This window comes from Euprymna scolopes, chromosome 14 (genome assembly GCF_053919585.1).
Source record: "Euprymna scolopes isolate OS-2025 chromosome 14, ASM5391958v1, whole genome shotgun sequence".
NCBI classification, from domain to species: domain Eukaryota; kingdom Metazoa; phylum Mollusca; class Cephalopoda; order Sepiida; family Sepiolidae; genus Euprymna; species Euprymna scolopes.
This window is the reverse complement of record NC_136495.1, coordinates 97573896-97593668: the sequence shown is the minus strand read 5'-3', so window position 1 is coordinate 97593668 and position 19773 is coordinate 97573896. Positions and strand designations below refer to the sequence as shown.

The 19773-nt window shown below is 32.8% G+C and overlaps 1 protein-coding gene across 1 annotated transcript in view; it reads left to right on the top strand.

Annotated features, from left to right (window-relative positions):
- Nucleotides 1-18581, top strand: part of LOC145293190 (uncharacterized) — a 41004-nt gene extending 22423 nt beyond the window's left edge. Inside the window, exons 2-3 of the mRNA XM_080139683.1 lie at nucleotides 5897-5984; nucleotides 18012-18581. Coding sequence (XP_079995809.1) covers nucleotides 5897-5984; nucleotides 18012-18193 — 270 coding nt within the window. The 3' untranslated portion in view covers nucleotides 18194-18581. The remainder of the gene's footprint in view (nucleotides 1-5896; nucleotides 5985-18011) is intronic.
- Nucleotides 18582-19773: the final 1192 nt, after the last annotated feature.

Genomic DNA, 19773 nt, shown 5'->3' with positions numbered 1-19773 from the left:
CCAAAGAGTATTTTATGGTGATATTAAAGTATGTTTTTGTTGTTTAGGTTTTAGGATTTTATAATTTTTAAAATTATTTATTTAATTAAAAAGATATATGTATTTCACTGTTAGGGGGAGGAGCAACAAATTTGTGTTAAGGTTTGCTTTTTATTTGCATAAATCATTTTCAATTTTCTTGATTCCAATTTCCTTTTAACGATTAAGTTTGCTATAAAAACATTTAATATTAAAACTGATTTTACTAGTTTGTTTGAACATTAAATACATTAGATGGTGTGTGGAAAAAGCAAATAAGACACGTTTTAAGTCTCTAAGCATAGTTTTGGGACAATTGAAGTCAAAAATCACTGATCAGTCACACAATGATCTACAAAGCTATTCTTGTGATATGTGAGGCAAAACTAAATTGTCTTTCAGAAAATCATAGGTTTATATGGTTAATATACCTGTTTTCAACCGGAAAAAAACAATATAACTGAAAAAAAGGCCTAAAATGGAGATATTTTAGTGACAATTTTTGTTACCTCACCACAAAGAAGAGCCAAAAATCACTTTTAGACATGAAACTAAGGGAAGTAAATAATCATTTTCGTTCAACAATAGTATAAAATTGCATTTGTGCAAAAAAACGCTGCTCATAGAACTCTCTTCGAATTTTACCCATTCTCCTCAATTACAGGCTGTGACAATTTTTTCCCGATTTTGGTCAAAAATGCGTCTTTTTGGCAAAGATCCCTCTAAAATGATGACAAACGAAGCAAACACTGTCCCTATGGTCATTTCTCAGTAACCTTGATCAGTTAGCTTTCATTTAAGCTTTAGAACAGCAGCAACCGGCTAGCGGTTCCCAAAATATTGCACGTTTTGTTTGACCGGGTGAAAAGTGAAGCTGAAAATAATTTTTTCTGTAAAAAAAAAAACCTGCCTTCAATTTTCGAAAAATCAAAAATCCCTTCTATACAACTTGTCATTAATATCAATCTGAACAACTTGTATATCAGGAATTTTTGATTTTGGCCAAATTGAAGACGTACATTTTTTTTTTTTTTTACAGTAATATTTTTTTTCTCCAAATTTGTCCCCAGCAGTATTTTTCGCAGTTGATACCAAATTATGTGCTAACAAAGTGGTCATATCACTTCTGATAGATTTCCACAACTATTCCCTCCAACAGGGTTGAAAACTAAGTGACTCACCCTTCATTTTTGCTTTGAGGGTTTCTCTTGTGAGTGATTTATATGTCAAAGGCAATTTCTCAAGATCTGGTATTCTCTCCCTTATTTTTGGATTCCTCACAAAATTCTGGTTAAGAAAGATGGCCTAACACTTATGATTGATAGGTTTTGAGTAATTTTCTTAAATAGTTTCGCAATCTGCAGGATACGGTCCTTGGGACAAAAAAACGGGAAGTGCAATTCCGGCCGTCATGAAAGAATTGCTTGAAAACATGGTTTCCCATCAAAATTTTGTATTCGTTTTTGTTTTATTGGATTCCTCGTGAAATTTTGGTTTAGAAAAATGGTATAACACTTATACATTATCTGTTTTGAAAATTGACCTAAAATGGCAATTGTGTCCCAAAACTATGCTTGGAGTCTTGAAACGTGTCATAAGATGAAGTGGTAGGAAGAGGGAAATACTTTTTCTTTCAAATATCAAGTCATGTTCATAAAAACTGTTCGCAATAGACAGATTACCAAGCTAATTAGAGAATGCATAAAACTTAGGAACATCACAATAGATGATACAGAACTCTGAAAAATGTGACAGTGATACATGTTCATTCACACAGTTCTGAGGCAGCATGTTCAGGACAGCAGAATACTATGCGAAAAGAGATTGCCGGTACATCTCTGAGCAAACACTGGTGTAATTGTGCAGTGGGTCTAATGTGAATGCAGATTGTTGTAGGTTTGGTCCGTTCAGCCACAGCACAAGACCATACTTTAGTAGTAATTATTAGTAGTAGCAGAACAAAAATAAAGAGGATGCCATAAATAATGGGTTAACTCTTTAACTGTCTGACTAATTACCATGACGACAAACGTTTTGAATGGATGACGTATAATTATGATTTTATCTAACAGAATTTGAAACTAGTTCCCCCCTTCTCATCTCAAAGGCTTATTCATGAAACCTTACAGATTTCCAATTTCTATTAAATTAAAAGCAGACCGTAACTTTATCTAAGTTTTAAGATATCCATTAACCTCACAATCTCTTAAGGTCATTAATGTACATTGTGCAATAAATTAAGGTTGATCCAAATGGATCACAAGTCGTCTAATATGGTACAATAATTGATGCTACCATCACTTAATAACTAGCTGGTCTTTGGGGGAAATTCTTTGATGCTTTTGTAGCAGTAAAGTTTACTCTTCGATGTTCAAAATCGTTTCTGCACACACTGCTCCATGCATACATTTATCTGAATTAATAAAATATATTTTCAACCAATCACAAACCTCTGTAAAATTGTCAAATTTATTTCTTTCATCCACCTTGAGTGCATGTAAAAACAGATTTTTTTTCCCTGCAATAAACATGTTGAGCCAAAATTCAGAATAGTGCTAACATTTATCAATAACTGGCTGGACAGCAGCTTTCCTGTCAGAACTTGGAAAGACTAAATAAATTTCTCAAATCATGCATGCACACACAATGTCTTAACGCTTTCACTGTCGTCTGCTGACTGAAAACAAACGTTTAAGCTTAGTCATTTTAATACTCCTAACATTTCTCACTGAACTTTCTACAATGTAAACAAATAAACATTGACTCTTAACTTTCAACCATACATAATTTGTGTAATTGGGTGTGGAAATTTTGATTACAATTTTTCTGAAGTGTGGATAATTCAAAGCCTTTTAATTAAGAGGTCTGAGTTGATTATTTATCTCAGATTATGACCCCCCCCCCCTGTTTTGAAATGACTCAAAATATGGACAAACATTCCTGTTTTTCTATGTAACCTGTCATTTTTAACATATATAAAATATCTCTTTTGTGAACGTGCTTTTTTAAACATTATTTCGTTTGTGTTGGCCATATGACTTTTCTTTTGCTCTCCCACACTCAAGTATTATCTAAAACTTTTCTTAAAAATATTTCTCTAAAATCGGCTCTCCTAACAAAATCTAGAACCCTAAAAGGTGTTTATAGAAGTTTTGCTTCAATTTCTTCCTTTTGAGCTAATGAATGTCAGTTAGATTCAACATTATGAAGATTTTTTTTTTCTTCCATGAATATAATTATTAGCTATTTATACTTTATAAAACGGATATAAATATATTTAAATTATATTTAAAATTGTATCAATTTAATTTTTTTCAAAGAATAATTATTCTGTCATTATCGTAAAAAATAATTGTCAACTAAATATTATGTGAATCAAAACGAATATCACTTTTTGAAATGTTTTTATTTAAAATTGTACTGTTTTAGTTAACCGGACGACATAATTTGATTTTGACCAATTCATTTTAAAATGAGTAATGGTCGAAATTTTTTGCCGTAGCAATATTAGATTAAGGTAAATGTTGAAATTAGTCAGGGACATATTTAAAAAGGCGATTCCAAATTGTATAGGCTGTAATTTATTTTTATTTTTTTAATTTTTAAGATTGACATGCCGAACGTTTTGGAGTTAAAATTTATTTAGTATTATGCATGAATTCTGAAACTCATTTTTTCAATGAGTAAACATGCCAGTATCTCCCCCAGAAATCATCTGATCTCAGTCTCTCACATTACACATCCATCATATCATTTTCAGATCATTCTGCTCTATGCCATACATCTTCAACCCCACTGGTCAGGTTTGATTTCTTACAGCACACTGCGTACACATGTCCAAAATACCCTTTCTTGAGTTGATGATAATGCTTTCCTGGTTAGTAATGGAAAAATTCTCTATTACTCCATCCATTCCTACTTCTTGCAATCATACTAGCATATACTCCTCCCTGTGCTTCAAAGGTATAATCTATCTCCTGACAAGTTTGACGCCCTGAAATACTTTTCAATAACCGACAGATTTATTTAACAGCTGATCATTGTTAAAACTTGCAGAGTTATGTGAATGAAGATGGTTGTTCCAATGAACAAAAAATAGTCTAAAAACTATCCACAAGTACCAAAAATAATTTTTTTCTGAATCTCTCCAGACAAGACAAGAAGCCACTTGATGTAAGGAGCTAAAAAGAACAAAAAGATGATTACCACACAGACAGGAGATGCCTATTGATCTTAGTCATTAAAATACCAGGAGAAAAACAGTCAACAGGAAGAGAATTTCACAAGCCTGCAGTTCTTGGAAATAAATTCCAAATGAGTTAAATGAGCTGGAACAAAGAAACCAGGGAATAAATAGGACAATTCTGAAGAACACATGGCGTAATAGTACTTACTGACAGGACCTGTGGAAAGTCTATGGAAGGAGAAATATATTTTATCAACAAATGTTTTGATAAAGCTGATATTTTTCTCGATTAGTAGTTTTTTAGGACAGAAAAACCAATAACACAGCAACTATGAGTTTAACAGTTCTATGAAAATAGTGTCCATTGTATTTTAAATATACAACTGACCCAAATGAGATAAATTAATAAATACTCAGAAAGTAATATTGTGCAATACAAATAATAAAATCACATTATAGAAGACAATCTTGAATTTATTCCTTCAGTCTAGCACCTCTTGGCAGACAAATTTTTTTTTTTTCTTTTAGAGGTTTCCTTTCCCATAACGTTTTGCTGACTTTCTTAAAAAAAAAAAAAAAAAAAAAAAAAAAAACTGCTGCACATCGAAATTATTACTAGTTCTTTTCTCACACCATTAATAATCACATATGATATTCTAAAACAAAGCTAATCGAAGGAATGTAACTTGTTCAAGATTGCTAGATCGGCAATTTCTTGAATTTGGACTTTTTCTTTAAGCAGTTTAGCCTTCAAAAATTGCATCGTTTCATTTATTTCTTTTTCTTTCCTTTTTATACATTACACAAAGAAATAATAGAAATGTTAAACTGGTGTAAAAATAGAAATTTAAAAAAATCTTTGGAAGATGTTCTTGTTGAATGACAAACATTTAAAGCAGATGTCTTAAATATGTTGGCCATTATGAAAAACAATTGTCACAGATAACTTTTCCATTTTAGTTGTCCCTTGCTTCCTTCCATACATTAGCAATATTGAACTTTTACCTCAACCCAAAAAGTACAATCAGTCAATCCATTGATTCTAAGTTTCTCTTCAGGTAAGGAAGAAAAACTTTATCCTATCACTGGAGTAGAAAAATACTTCGCAACTTTTTTTTTTTTTTTTTTTTTTTACAGCAAAAATATGCAACTTTGATCATGTATTTTTCCTTAGTTTTTAAAACATCACAAAAAATCTGACCAGAGTTGCATATTTTTGATAGTATAAAATAAAAGTAGGTAATTCCTGAGAGGACAGTATCATAACAGAATTGATACAAAAAAAATGAAAGGATGTAATGCCTGGAAAAATAGTATCATAACAGATGCTATACTACTACCCATCCTCTGAATTGAACATCGAAAGTACATTAGTCTGAAATATTGCTACACTGAATTGAGCATAAACAGCTGTATAGTTAACAGAAGTAATGGTGTAGTTTTGGTTTCAGACAAAAGATAAATCTCCATTAGCAATGTTAGATGTGACATGATTATGGCTTGTTTCAGAGAAAACCTATTCATTATTCTTTTTTATTTTTTTATTTTTGTCTCTATGATAAATGATCATAGAGACAAAGAAGAAAAGAAAAAAGTTTTTTTTATGTTCATAAAGCTAAAACATTGAGAATTAAATAAAGCTCCCTCTACCCCAATTAATTTTTTTTGATAAATATTTTCTTTTCATTTCAGGAAGCTCCAGCAACCGAAACTGTGCAACAACAAACGCAAGATGTCAATACACCAAATAATGCTTCAGCTTCATCAAACCAACAATCTAGTCAGTAAAACTTCTTTTGCATGTTTTTTTTTTATTCATTTCTCATCTTCATTGCTGTGTATTTGTTTTTATTTTGTTTTGTAGTTCATCAGAAATTGAATCATTTTAAAAATAAAATCTACATTTATTACCATTTTTAAAGGAAACGACCTATCTATTGACTATAGGTTCATTACATCTGTCGGTACTAAAAGTATTTAAACTCCACCTCTTTTTCTGAGTTTATATGGCTCAAAAGAAGAGGGACAAGTTTAAGTCTGTTATAACTTGTAATTTTATTTATTTTTATCTTTATTTTTTGTTTTTTGTTGGTGCCGTTTCAGAGTTTCAACTCTAAAACTTAAAGCAGAAGAATTTGAAAAAGTTAATCAGTCTCTTCAAATCTACATGAAAAAAAAGATGTTATAATATTACTCCGGTTTTGTTTTGATGAATCTTTGGTATTCAAGAAACTACAACTCAAAATAGCTTCTATAATTACAAAACTGTTCAATTGTTGGTTAAAGAAATGTTTCCCATCACCTTGTAAGATTTTATTAGTCTGCCTAATATTTAAAAATGTTGGAGATCAGTCTTCTGCATCTCAGTATAGACTGTTAGATCTCTTGTGTGTCATGAGTAAGTTGCTTGAATCTGTAATAAATCAAGAAGTTGTCAACCACAAACAAACTATGTAGTGACAAGCCATATGGATTTTTTCCTGCAAGATAAGTAGCGGATGTGCTGACTGACATTGCACAGGATCAGTGAATCGATGCGGCTCTGTCTCTAGGGCAATAGCTCTTGATTTACCAAAGGCCTTCCTTAGGGTTTGGCACAAAAGTTTGTTTAATAAGCTTGTTAGCTATTGATATTTGGAAATGTCTTTGCAGATAGCCATCAACTAACTCCTTAGTTTGTTCTCATCTTGAGTATTATTTTCACAATGTTTCGGTCAGTGTAACCTTTGACTTTCTTAAAGTGTATCATGTCAGACTAAAGAGGAATTTCTGTTGAACTTCAAGGAATCTACACAATCCACGGGGGTAGCATGCTTTCGTTCCATTGGTCATGACTGGATAGAAAACCTAAGCAATTTACAACTGCATTTTGAGTGTCTCCTGCACTGAGAATTGAACCTCTTAACTTCCAGAAGTGTAATATTTTACAACTGAATTTTATCAAGTACTTTATCTATGCCACGGACCCTTTTAAATTCTATGCACATTCTGGAGTTTGACAGAAATTTACCTGGTCCAACAAATGTCAGTTCAACAAGATACACCTAAAAAGGTCAGAAGTTACATAGACTGAAACATTAAAATAACTCAAGATGAAAACAGTAATCTAGAGAATCCAAATAATACCAAAGTTGGCGGTGTTTAAAAAAAAAAAAAAAAATGGAGGAAAGACAGATGCTAATTATCCGCCTTGTCGCTTAAATTAAATTTTCTCAGTGAAAATAAATACTATTACCAGTCATCTAGGCAGCTATTAATATTAATGTTATGTATAGATTAAGAGTAAAAATTAATTCATGAAATTTCAAGGATACCACAAAAAAAATGAAGAAATTGAGATGAAGTGTTGTCAGCATAAATGTCTATGAATGATATAAGGATGTGATTTGGGAGCTCATTGATGTAGATCAGGAAGAGAGTTGAGTCCCTGGATGGACTCCAGCATTAATATTGTGAGCTTCTGATTTCTGCCCATCAACCACTGCCCTTATAAACCTACCAGAGAAATGATTTAATAATTGAAAAGACATTTCCAGCTATACTGTAGCTGGAGATTTTGTGGTGTAGACCGTTATGCCATACCCTATCAAAGGCCTTTGATATGTCAAAGGCAATTGCCCTAGAAAGGCAGCCTCCATTGAAAGATTCGCTAATCCTATGAGATATAACTTAGCATATCTGCTGTAGATCCATATTGCATGTCAGTGAAGAGGTTATTTTTGCTGAAGTGGTTGACTACTTCTCTATTTAACAGATTCCAGAAACTTACTCATGGCGCACAGGAAACTGATTGGTCTGTATTGAAAGGAAGATAACCGATCACCTGAATTTTTAAATTCAGGACATACTGATGAGATTTTCCGGAGTGTTGGCAAGCAATTCTTAAGACAATGCTTAAACAGTTTTTTTAAATATGTGAGCTGGTTCTGGTTGAAGCTTTTTGAGCACTATAATAGGAATGCTGTCAGAGCCGGTTGCTTTACTGGAAACGAGGGTTTTTAATTAGCTTGGCAACATCATGCACAGATATTTGTATATCGCATAGCATGTTTTCAGACATAGAAGGAAAATGCAGGAGGTTGGGGCCCTGGTTGCATAGGGTAGAATTAGCTGCAAAATTTTTGGTAAAGAGTTTGGCTTTGTCCGATGTTGACGAGATTACCTCAGGTCCATTGATGATGGTTGGGATAGAGCACACACTTTTCTTCAGGACCCTGTTTGTTATTTGCTAAAATTGGTAGGAACGAAGCTGCTGCTCAGCTATATGGACTTGGCATACAACTCTTGCGTTCTTTATTACTCTTTTACAGTGGTTATTGGCAGTCCTGAAGACGGTTTTAGTCTCAGTACATCTTTTCCATTGGAAGCAATGGAAATAGTGATTTCTGTGTGCAATGGCAACAGCACATTCTGGAGAGAACCATGGCTGGCTGTTAGGATTTTGCTGGAACTTTTGAGGGTATGAAGCGGTTTATACCTACAATTAACTAATTCTGTCAGGTCTGCTGTTATGGAGGACATGTTATTTTTAAACATAGAACGCAGAGGTAGATCTGATGCAAATGTACGAAATCTATCCCAGTCAGCCATAGAGTATCGATATACTGTACAATGGAGAGGTATGTCAGGACTTATTATATTTTGTTTTTATCTTTGCTGAGACAACCGAGTGGTTAAAAGATCCCAGTAGGGACAGAACAGAAGATGAATATAGCTCATATTCCATGCCAATATCGATCTCGGTGGTCAGATTTGGATGTTAAATCAGGATATCCTTTAATTACGAACTCCTCTAGGGAAATAGTCAGTCTAATACCAGTTTCGCTTAGGAAGAATAGGTATGATTTGGTCTCCTGTAATTGGATTTCAACCTCTGCATGGTTGTAACATAGACCCCTGATGTTCGGAGACCTGGTAGTGGGGGGTCTATATTGGAAGTTGGACTTCTGGGTTTAATCGTGTATTCTTTCTGGAGACTTCATGATGGAATTTTAGGATTTGTGGAATAGGTCGACAGACTTGGTTAGAGCAGGACAGAAAGGGAAAGTAAGGGAGAAAAAGAAGTGAAGAAATAATTTTTTAGACCATAAGGTAAAGCTGTAATCATTACCCACTAATATGGCATCGAGAAACCCCACCAGAAACTACTGCATGGTCCAGAATCCATTCACCAAATGGCAATATAATAGCCCCAGTACTTTTCACCTGCTGATAGGATGGCCTCGTTACTGGTTAGTCCAAGGTTCAGATCCCTGACTATCAGGCAGATAACATCAGCCCAGTAAAACGTTTACCTCCAGCACCCTTATTAGTGACATGGTTACAAGGATCGAAATAGAAACCGAAAATTTGTCATCTCGGCGACTGCTCACGCAAAAATACTGCCGACCTAGAATAGAATTTGTGAGATGTTTCCAGATATCTTGTGAAGTAGACCATTATGCCAAACCCCTATCAAATACATTTGATATGTTGAGCTATTGCTCTAGAGAGAAGACTCCTATCAATAGATTCATTGATCCTATGTGAAATTACAGTCAGTACATCAACTATAGATCTCGCAGGATGGAAACCATATTGCTTCTCACAGAGTAGGTTGTTGACAGTTTTTCTATTTATCACGAATTCAAGCAACTTACTCATGACACATAGAATACTAATTGGTTTGTACCGAGATGCAGAAGACCAATTTCCAGTATTTTTAAATACTAGGCAGATTAACAAGGTTTCCCAAGGTATTGGGAAGCACTTCTTTAGGCATTGATTGAACAGCTTTGCAAGAATGGGTACTCGTTCTGGCTGCATCTTTTTGAGTATTATGACTGGAATATTGTCAAGACCAGTTGCTTTGTTAGCAACGTCTGGAATAGATAGGTAGATTCACTCAGATTATTTTTGATCTTTTAAGAAAATTTGAGAGGTGCATAGCCCTGATTGCATATGATTGTGTTTGATGCAAAGTTCTTGGCAAAGAGTTTAGCTTTGTCAGTTGCTGACGAAATCACCTCAGGTTCATTAATGATGGTTGGGATAGAGGATACACATCTGCTCAGGACCTTGTTTGTTATTCGCCAAAATTCATAGGAGCCAAGCCTCTGTTCTTCTATTTTGGGCTTGATGTATTGAACATATGACTCTCTGGTGTTTTCTATAATCCTTTTGTTGTGGTTTCTGGCAGTCATGAAAGCAACTTTAGTTTCCAAACATTTATTACATTTAAAGCAATTGAAGTAATGGTTTCTAGGAGCAATGGCGACAACACATTCAGGATTGTACCACGGCTGGCTGTTTAGTTTCTGTTGGAATTTCTTAAGATATGTAAAGTCTCATGTCTATACTGATAAACCAGACACGATAGATCCCTTGAAGACAATGTTCAATGTGTTATTATTGAAATACAGCTTAATTTAATGTGGTGCCGCTATTGCTCATAGAAACCACTACTTCAATTGCGTTAAAAAAAAAAATATAGATGTTTTGAAGCTAAAGTCGCCTTTACGACTGCCAGCAACCACTGCAAAAGGATTATAGAAAATACCAGTGTCATATGTAGAATTTGTGAAAATTGGACCTAAACTGTTATATACACAAAATTGTATTTAAATTATAAATGCCAAAAATTAATCTTTGGAATAAACTACATATTCGTATAAGAAAAATATTTTTCTGTGATTTATTTAAAATTTGCTGCCTATTAATTTATTCTCTTTCCTGTCTACAAGGACAGAGTTAAACAAGGTTTTTAATGTGAGTAAAATCCAGCTTCCTAAAAAAAAAAAAAAAAAAAAAAAAAGGAGGGGCATTTGATTTGAACATAAATAAAATATGCCTTGGTATAGAAGGATCGCTCATCCACCATGAATAGAAAAGATGAAGTGTGATATTAGAGCAGATGCTCCACTTTGCTTCTCGTCAAAAAGAAAAAAAAAAAACTCAGCTGCAAATGAGAAAGTCAAAACTTTTTTTTTTTTTTTTTTACATGGAGGTCACCACTTATCAAGGCCCAGAAGCCACTCGGGGATAAGGGTTATTGTGTGTACAGTAATCAATGGGATAGTGTTGTATTATTCGTTAGTATTGGAGATTTGATAAAGTGTCATTACTTAAGGGGGCGGTTCATCAGGAATTTGTTTATGTTTGATTTGAAGATATCCAAGTTGAGGTCAGGAGAGAAACAGGCAAGCGGAAGAGAGTTCCACAGGCGTGCAGTTCTAAGAAAGAAGCTTTCTTCATGGTATCTACGTTTTGATTTAGGCACAGATAAAGAGTGGGGAAAATTATTGACAGTGGTTTCAGCTAGAAGGGTGTTTTTCGTGAAAGATTGGCGAAGGGGGACCAGAGATTGGAGTTCAGACGAGCACTTGCCATGGAAATAATGATAAAACAAAGACAGGCTCGCAACATCTCTTCTGTGGGTGAGAGATTGCAGGGAAGAGTAAAGGGCATCCCCCACTAAGCTACGAAGTCTATTTTGTACTCTGTCAAGGCAGGATAGGCTGTTTTTAGCAGCTCCTGCCCAGATGTGGCAGCAGTACTCCATCCTTGGATGTACTTGGCTTTTATATAGATAGAGAATTGCATCACTAGTGAGATATCTTCTGGAGCGGTAGAAAGATCCCACCGTTTTCCCAGCGACCTTGGCAACAGACTTGATGTACATATTCCATTTCAGATCAGGAGTAAAGGTCAAACCCAGAAGCTTATCAAAACATGGGGCCTCCCCTAGACGAGAGCCATCCATTTCAATTGATGCCAGATGGGGATCAGAGTGTTTATGATATAAAAATAGGAGCTTCGTTTTAAATGCATTAAAGGTAACCAGCCACCTCTTCCCCCACTGTACCATGCGCTCAAGGTCAGAGGAGAGAGAATCAGAGAGAACATTGTCATTTACGGCCTTTGATGTGTTGCCATAGATGGTCGTATCATCAGCATAGATGTCAACGAATGATTTAAGTATGTGTTTTGGGAGATCATTGATGTAGAACTAAGAAAGATATTACCCAGTGCATGTGTGGAAAGGGGGCAGGAAGTCATTTTTTAATAAACTAAGAGAGGGAAAGAAATAAATAAAATTCAGCCAAGGAGTGGAGGCGGGGGTCAGTTTCTATTGGTTTGGTAGAAATCTGATTTTTAAATTTAAATTCAGAAAAGGCAAATTTCCACTTAAATCGCTAGAGTCTCCCATGTGTGGGAGTTCCTTGCTTTTTCGTTGAAATCTGCTTTGAAAGTGTGGTAGTGGTGGGGGCGATTTTTCATTTTGTGTTCAAAAAAAAAAAAATCTATATTTGTGCTCTTCATTATATGGTGATTATGAGATTCTGATTCTTGAGAGAAATTGAATTTTTACATTTTCTTCAATAAAAACTATGATAAAAGTTTTCACAAAGCACTTCTGCAACAGATTTAGCATAATGATCGTGCCATAATCCGATAGGTGAGACTGCAAATTGGAGGAAGAATCGCCTCAACTGCACTTCATCCTAACTTGGTATTGGTGGGATTATAGATGCTTTATGATATTGCAGTTGGTTTAGCCACGCACAGTATGTTGCACCTTTTGCATCAGCTGCATAACATACTTGAATATCCTAGCTATAAGGGAGCATGGTAAGTTAAGGAAGATCTGCTTTACATGTGTAAGAAGTTTGTTAGTTTGTTAATTGGGAATTAAAAAAATCCAAACTTCCAAATTTTTAAACTTAATTTCCCATTGCTAGTACTAATAAAATTATTTTTTTTTTAAACTTACCAGTAAAGGTAAAACCTATAGAGAACCCCCTCCACCACACACACAGAAATGTATTTTTACCCTGGCAAAAATATATGCACATATTACTTGGGTTTTTTCCAATGAGAAAATTTAAAAAAAAAAAAAATTTTTTTTTTTCAAATATAAATTTTTAAAAGAATTGGAATTGGTAATTGCATCGGAATCCAGAGAGGGGGTGGGAATAATATTGAAATCGTTCCATCACTAGTAAGAATTGATATAATTACATGCAACTTGATTAGTATTAACCTTTTCAAAGGATACTCACAGCACCATAAATACCAAAACTGGGTATGATGATTCTAAGAGACTTGGAAACGTTCTTTTCATTATAATATATTGTTGGAAAATTTCTTTGCTCACTCATACCTTTGAAAAGTTTATTAATTGGAGCCAAGAAATTTGGCTACCAACTACATAGCCATGCACATAAAACTATTTAACAAAATTATTCATGTATTTTTTTTTTTTTTTTTTTGTTTTTTTGTTTTTTTTTTCTGGAATATACTTTCGTTTCCTCACAGGCACATATATCATATACGTTCTTCTTTACTTTTGTTTTTAATATTCGGGGAGAATTCTGGACAAGAACCAAATACTCTAAATTTTTTAACAGTTTGTGATTACATACCACTAATTGGTTAATTAAAGAACATAGATGTAGTTGATTATTCGAGATTGTCACTGATTTATTGCTAGAATTATTGCATACCATTTAACATGATTAATATTTTAAGATATATTTCTCTTTGTTCCACTTTTTCTTGGAAAATACTGGCCTAATCTGGCTGAAATTTTGTATGGGCCTATATTATAAGGTGCAGCAAACTAAGTATTTTGGTATCTGTTTAATACGCAGTTAAGATTAATAGGGATTAGTATTAAGTGAAAAAATGAGCACAAATTAATCATATTCAACCATCAATTTGGCATAAAACACCAAGTCAAAAGTCAATGGGCTATAACTATATGCTTGTCTTTAACAGACTAAAAAATCTAGTATTTTGAAATGCTCTACAATTTGATACGAGTTAATATTTTTCATATTAAAAATTCAAAATTTACTGTAAGTGTTTGGATTATTTGGACTACTTTTCTCATTTTCGATGTTATTTTCATGTTTCCGATGATATAACCTTCAACCTTATCTTAACAAATTCTGGAATATGTGCAGAACCTTTTATTTAATCCATGAATTTAACTCGCTCTCATTCTGTCAGTCATGATCAAGTAGAAGTCTTAAATAATTCCTAATTGTATTCTTAGTGTCGCACAGTTTGAGATTAATATGCATTTGTGTTTAATGCAAAAATGAGCACAAATTTAATCATACTCAACCATCAATTTGGCATAAATCTACGTCAACAGGCTATAACTTTTCCAATTTTAACAAGCAAACAATCTAATTATATTTGGTTTCTGCACTTAGAAAAATGATTGCTTCTTTAAAGCTGGAGTTGATGCTAAGAGATTGGACTACTTTGAAATATTGCAGAATTAATGTATGACATTTTAGAATTTCACGTTCAACAGAAAATCAGATGAAATTTAAAAAATTACTTTTGGACAGAGGGTGATAACATACATATGAACATGAAATTGCTTTAGCATATTATTTATATTAGGTTTTTCTTTGTTCCACTTTTTCTCTGAAACTACTGGGCTGATCTGGATCAAGTTTTATATGAACCTTTGCTATGGTAAGGTGCAGCAAACTAAGTTGTTATGGTATTTATAGTCCTTTTATCTTCAGCAGGAACTAGAATAAGGGTTCAGTACTGTTCAAAGATCAGATTAATTACAGTCGTTTGACAGGGTTAGCATGATATCTTCTGATGATAGATTCAATTCTCGATTAATCGACATCAGAGAAATTCATAATGCATGTTCATTTGCAAGAATTGTCATTAAAGACAGGTCAATAACTCTGATCTTAAAGTCTCTGGGAGACATAACTTAGCCTAATCATTTAGGCTTTAAAAATAGTCTCAAGGAGACGAAGGGCAGAAGCGTCAAATGCCTCATATCCAGAGGGTTGAGTTCCATGTTTTTTCCATAGCTGCTGTAACTGAAAAGAAAAAACATTAAAAAACCAGCCAAGCCCATCACTCAGCGATTAAAATCTCTCCCAATCTGATTAGTTTAAACAAAGACAGTGCTAATCAGCCAATGAGGGGCTTGCTTATAAATGTAGAATTTCTCAGCCTTAAATAATTCCTAATTGTTACTTTTAGTGTTGCTTGCACTGAGAATTGAACCATCAAACTCTACATGACTATTACTTAGAACTGATTATTACTAGGGCTAGGACAACAGCATATTCTTTTCATTGTTTTGACTTTCGAGTTTGTATCCGTTGATATCTTATATGCTTTTATATAGAGTGATGTGGTTCTCGGCTTACTGTGTCGGATAGATATTTGACAATCAAAACAATGAAAAGAATATGCTGTTATCATAGCCCTAATTATTACTTAGCACTTACAAAACAAACTCTGAAAACCGTAGTTGGTAATAAAATTGAACATGAACATTACTATGAACATATGTTAATTAATTTGCATACGTCTTTGCAAAATCACATTTCATTAATTCACCATTCATTATTGCTTTCTAATCAGATAATTGTGGATAGAAAATGTTTTAGTATTTTGGGTGAACAGTCTCTCCACTCTTTTCAATTAAATTTAATTTTAGTTTTTAAACTTTAAATTATAACTCATTTTTTTTATTTTGATAAATGATATCCAGTTCTCCAAAAATAAATATTGCCCTAGTCCAGAACAGTTTCTTCAAGAACAGAATACTACATATTGATTTTAGCCCAGCCGATTTATTTTTGGAGTATTGTAATTCTTGATTTCATCAATTGTTCTAGACAACTCAGGGAATCGTCTATTTTTCAAAGCACTATTGTCCAAAATGTTAAGATATACTAGACTACCCGTGACCCGTTGGGTCAGTATGTTATATTAGCTATGGAATTAATGTATGAGTGTGGCACTTGTGACGTAAAGAAAATAGTTTTTTGTGACATAACAAAAAGATTTCTATGAAAGTATATTAAAATGAAAAAAGAATATAGATTTCTATGAGTCCTTCTGTTTATAATTGTTTATTTTTGAAAAAAAAAAAAAAAAACTTACAGCCATCGAATTATAAGTGGTTTGCCATACTTATAGGTAAATGTGCACTGAACAGATACCATAATATTTAAAGTTAAATTCAAATTTTGATATATCTTTTAATTTAAACGCGAAAAAAAAAACAAAAAAAAACAATTGGGACGCTGAAAACGTACACAGTAAAACAATACGTTTTATTGTTGCGTTGATTATTTGTAATGCAAATTAAAAACATTTTCGGGGTTATTTATTTATGTTGGTAGTGTAGAAGAAAATGTATGAATGTTTCTTAAGAAAGGTGTATTAAAAAATGGAGAATAAATTTTAAAAAAAAAAGGTAAATCGTCGTTGTAAAATGCTCTTATGGTTGTCAACAGATTAAAGTAGATTTATTTGTAAGAAAATTGCATTAAAATAACTTCAACATAATACAGAAATGAACGATATAAAAAAAATGCAGAAAGTATTAACAATTGTTTATTTGGATAATTTAAACACGAAAAAAACAATTGAGACGTTGAAAATGTACACAGTAAAACAATGTTTTATTTTCGCATTGATTATTTGTTTATGTATGCATGCGCAACCAGAAGACGTAAACCGGATGTTGGGTTACAACACTCGTTACAAGTTCATTTGAGTTTTGTAATTATATAGATTGATAAAGTTCATCTTATTGAGAAAACCAAACCAGTTTTAAAATTGACATGTTGTAAAAGCTTTTAAAACATCAGACATTGAATTAAAACTGTTGTTTAGCAAAAAGCCTCTGTAATAGAGCATTTTTGCCTGCTTGTATATGTAGTCTCCACAACTATGCTAAAAAATTAAATCAAATATTGCATGACATCCTTGTAATATAGGGAAGGGGATAGTAATACTACTACTGAATGCAAACAATTATAGGCTCTGATACTATTTTTAGAATTGCATTAGATTTATCATGAAGAGCTATTGAGAATATCAAATGTGTGAACATTAAAATACCACTAAAAATAATAATATATATTGATAATTAGAAGTTCCTACATGTAATTGAATTAAAAATACTAATTATGACATAAGAAATAGGGTGGCACTTTTTTGATGTTTGTTCAGATTGGCACTTTATAGCGGCATTTAAAATTAAAGAAAATACAGAAATGTCTTTATAATGTGCGTACCAATCATGGGACGAAGACGAAACATTCCAAAAATTACATGAAATTAAATAACTTAAAAGGTTGCATTGCTGTAAAACCAAACAAACAAACAAGCAGATTTAGTATTTTTTATTATATTATAATATGGGGGAGGAGACAGGGGTGCCCCCCCCCCGCCACTGCCTCCTCCCCCAATGTCAACAGAAAACAGTAAAATCTAAAAATACCCCCTTCCAAAAAAAATTAAAAGACCCCCCCCCACCAAAAACAAAAAAACTTAAAAGAAATTGGTATTTGTGCGCAATAATTATCTAAATTAAATGTAATGTTTACAAATACTTTCATTACGAGGACGGATGTAAACAAAAATGTACACCCAAAACGTTTGCAGAGACATATATCTAGAGCCATGTGCCGAAAATGAGGCACACTCCTCCCACCAAAATGTGCGCAAACTAACATTGGAAAATGAGGTTGTTCTCTGCGAACAGGGGGGGGAAGGGGGTGTAGTAAGTTTTGACTATCTGTAATTCTTACCATTCGTAAAACGTTAATATTTGATATGAAATAAAGAGCATTTAAAACTACTTTAAAACACTAATAAATGATTTAGATAGGTTGCAAAGTAACTTTTATAGCTAATGTTAATATTTCTTTCTTGTATATTTTAATTCTTGACCACTTTTTGAATCTGTGTACAGTAATACAAACCCCAAAAATTTATCTATGGGATGATATAACTGTTCAATGTTTTTTTCATCTTTCAGATGCTGGTCAACAACCTGGTATGGTGTGGCGTATGTCTAGTGGCTTATATAACACAGCGACCGGGGCTGTTGGACTTGGTGTGGGTGGAGTGAAATGGGTTGTTGGGGTGGGGTCTTCAGTTGTCAGTCATGTCCCAGTACCAAGCAAATTAAAATGGAAAACAAAAGACAAGAGTGAGTAAAAAAAGAAAGGTGGAAAATGATTCGAGTTTTGTTGGTTTTTCGATGACCAATGTGACATTTATGAAAAAACAACTGCTTGGAGCAAAAAAATAAAAAAAATATTTCGATCCTGTTCAGAATGTGAATTTAAAAACTTTTTTTTTTTTTTTTTTAAATACATGAACCAAAAACTTATAAAAGTTAAATGTGAGAGGATCTCTTAAATCTTATTTGGTTGGTCTCCTGGCAACCAAGTGGGATGGGTTGGGGTGGGTTACTTCTAAATACTCTTCACTGAAGTCTGAACATTTTCATTATAGTTTAAAAATATATTTTTTTTTAATATCAATATTTGTAATTTAGCTGGTTTAGAGTGAGAACGTTCTGATCACTGAGAAACAGCTTCCATTGTTTTAATGGTTGATTAATGGATGCCGGTTTAATTATTGGGGCCAAATTGTGTTTACACATGGAAAAGTGATATCATATCCTGCCTATCAATAGATACCATTAAAGGAGCCCTGACTAATTTTTACTTAAATTTAAAAAAAAACAAAAAAAAAAACATTCTTTGATTTACAATATTGGACAAGTCCCTGTTAAATCTTTTTGTGATACTTCTATTAGTGTATCAAGTACTCTTATCTCTTTCTTGTGACGTGAAGTTATAATAGATTGATTTAACATTGCTTTGGAAAATCTTTTAATGAAGTTGAGTCACTTCTCAATAACATGGTTACAAGATTTGACTTTACTTCATGTATACACGATTGGAATGCTGCTGACCCCCCCCCTCAATGTTTGTACATCTTAGATATTCAAATGGATGTTTTTAATTTTGAAAAATGTGTCAAATATCTCTCAAATTAGAATTTAGTCATGAGAAAAAAAATCGTTGTGGATAGTATTCATGCAATTCCAAAAATATTCATAATTAATATTTTATAATTCATGAAAATATTTTACAATTTAAGAAAAATCCAATAGAAAAATTGAAAACTAAATATTCTGATTATTGCTCCCCGTCATGCGCACACAAATTTGGTTCAACATGCTAATCCCTGAAAAAAGGATATATTGATCAAAATGTTAAAATATTTTTTCTTTCACTTGAATTGGAAGAAAACAATGTAGTTAGAATCAATTTTTTATGCTAAAAAAAGAAAAAAAAAATGGAGACGTCTACTTTTTTTTTAATCTAATTTTTTTTTAATGTTAAAAAAAACGAAAAAGTAGCCCTAAATAAATGTCCAATTTGTAATATCCGTCCTGTCACAGCTGTTTCTAAATGTTCTGACTCCAATGTGTCCACTTTGTTTGTATAGCAACATGTTGATGTTGATTTAACTATGTGTCACTGATACCTACTACATGTTAATCATCATTAGTTGACATTTTAAACATTGATAAAGTTGTGAAATTTGTTTTAAAATTAATATAGAACTATCAGAAAAAATTTTAAGTAGTGTATAAAGAATATATTTTAGAATGTGAAATAGTGAAACTAATTCAATGTTTGTTTTATTTTAAGCACAATATCATTGCATCCACAAAAATATACAAGACAATATTGGATTTTTTTTTCTTTTTTATATAAAAA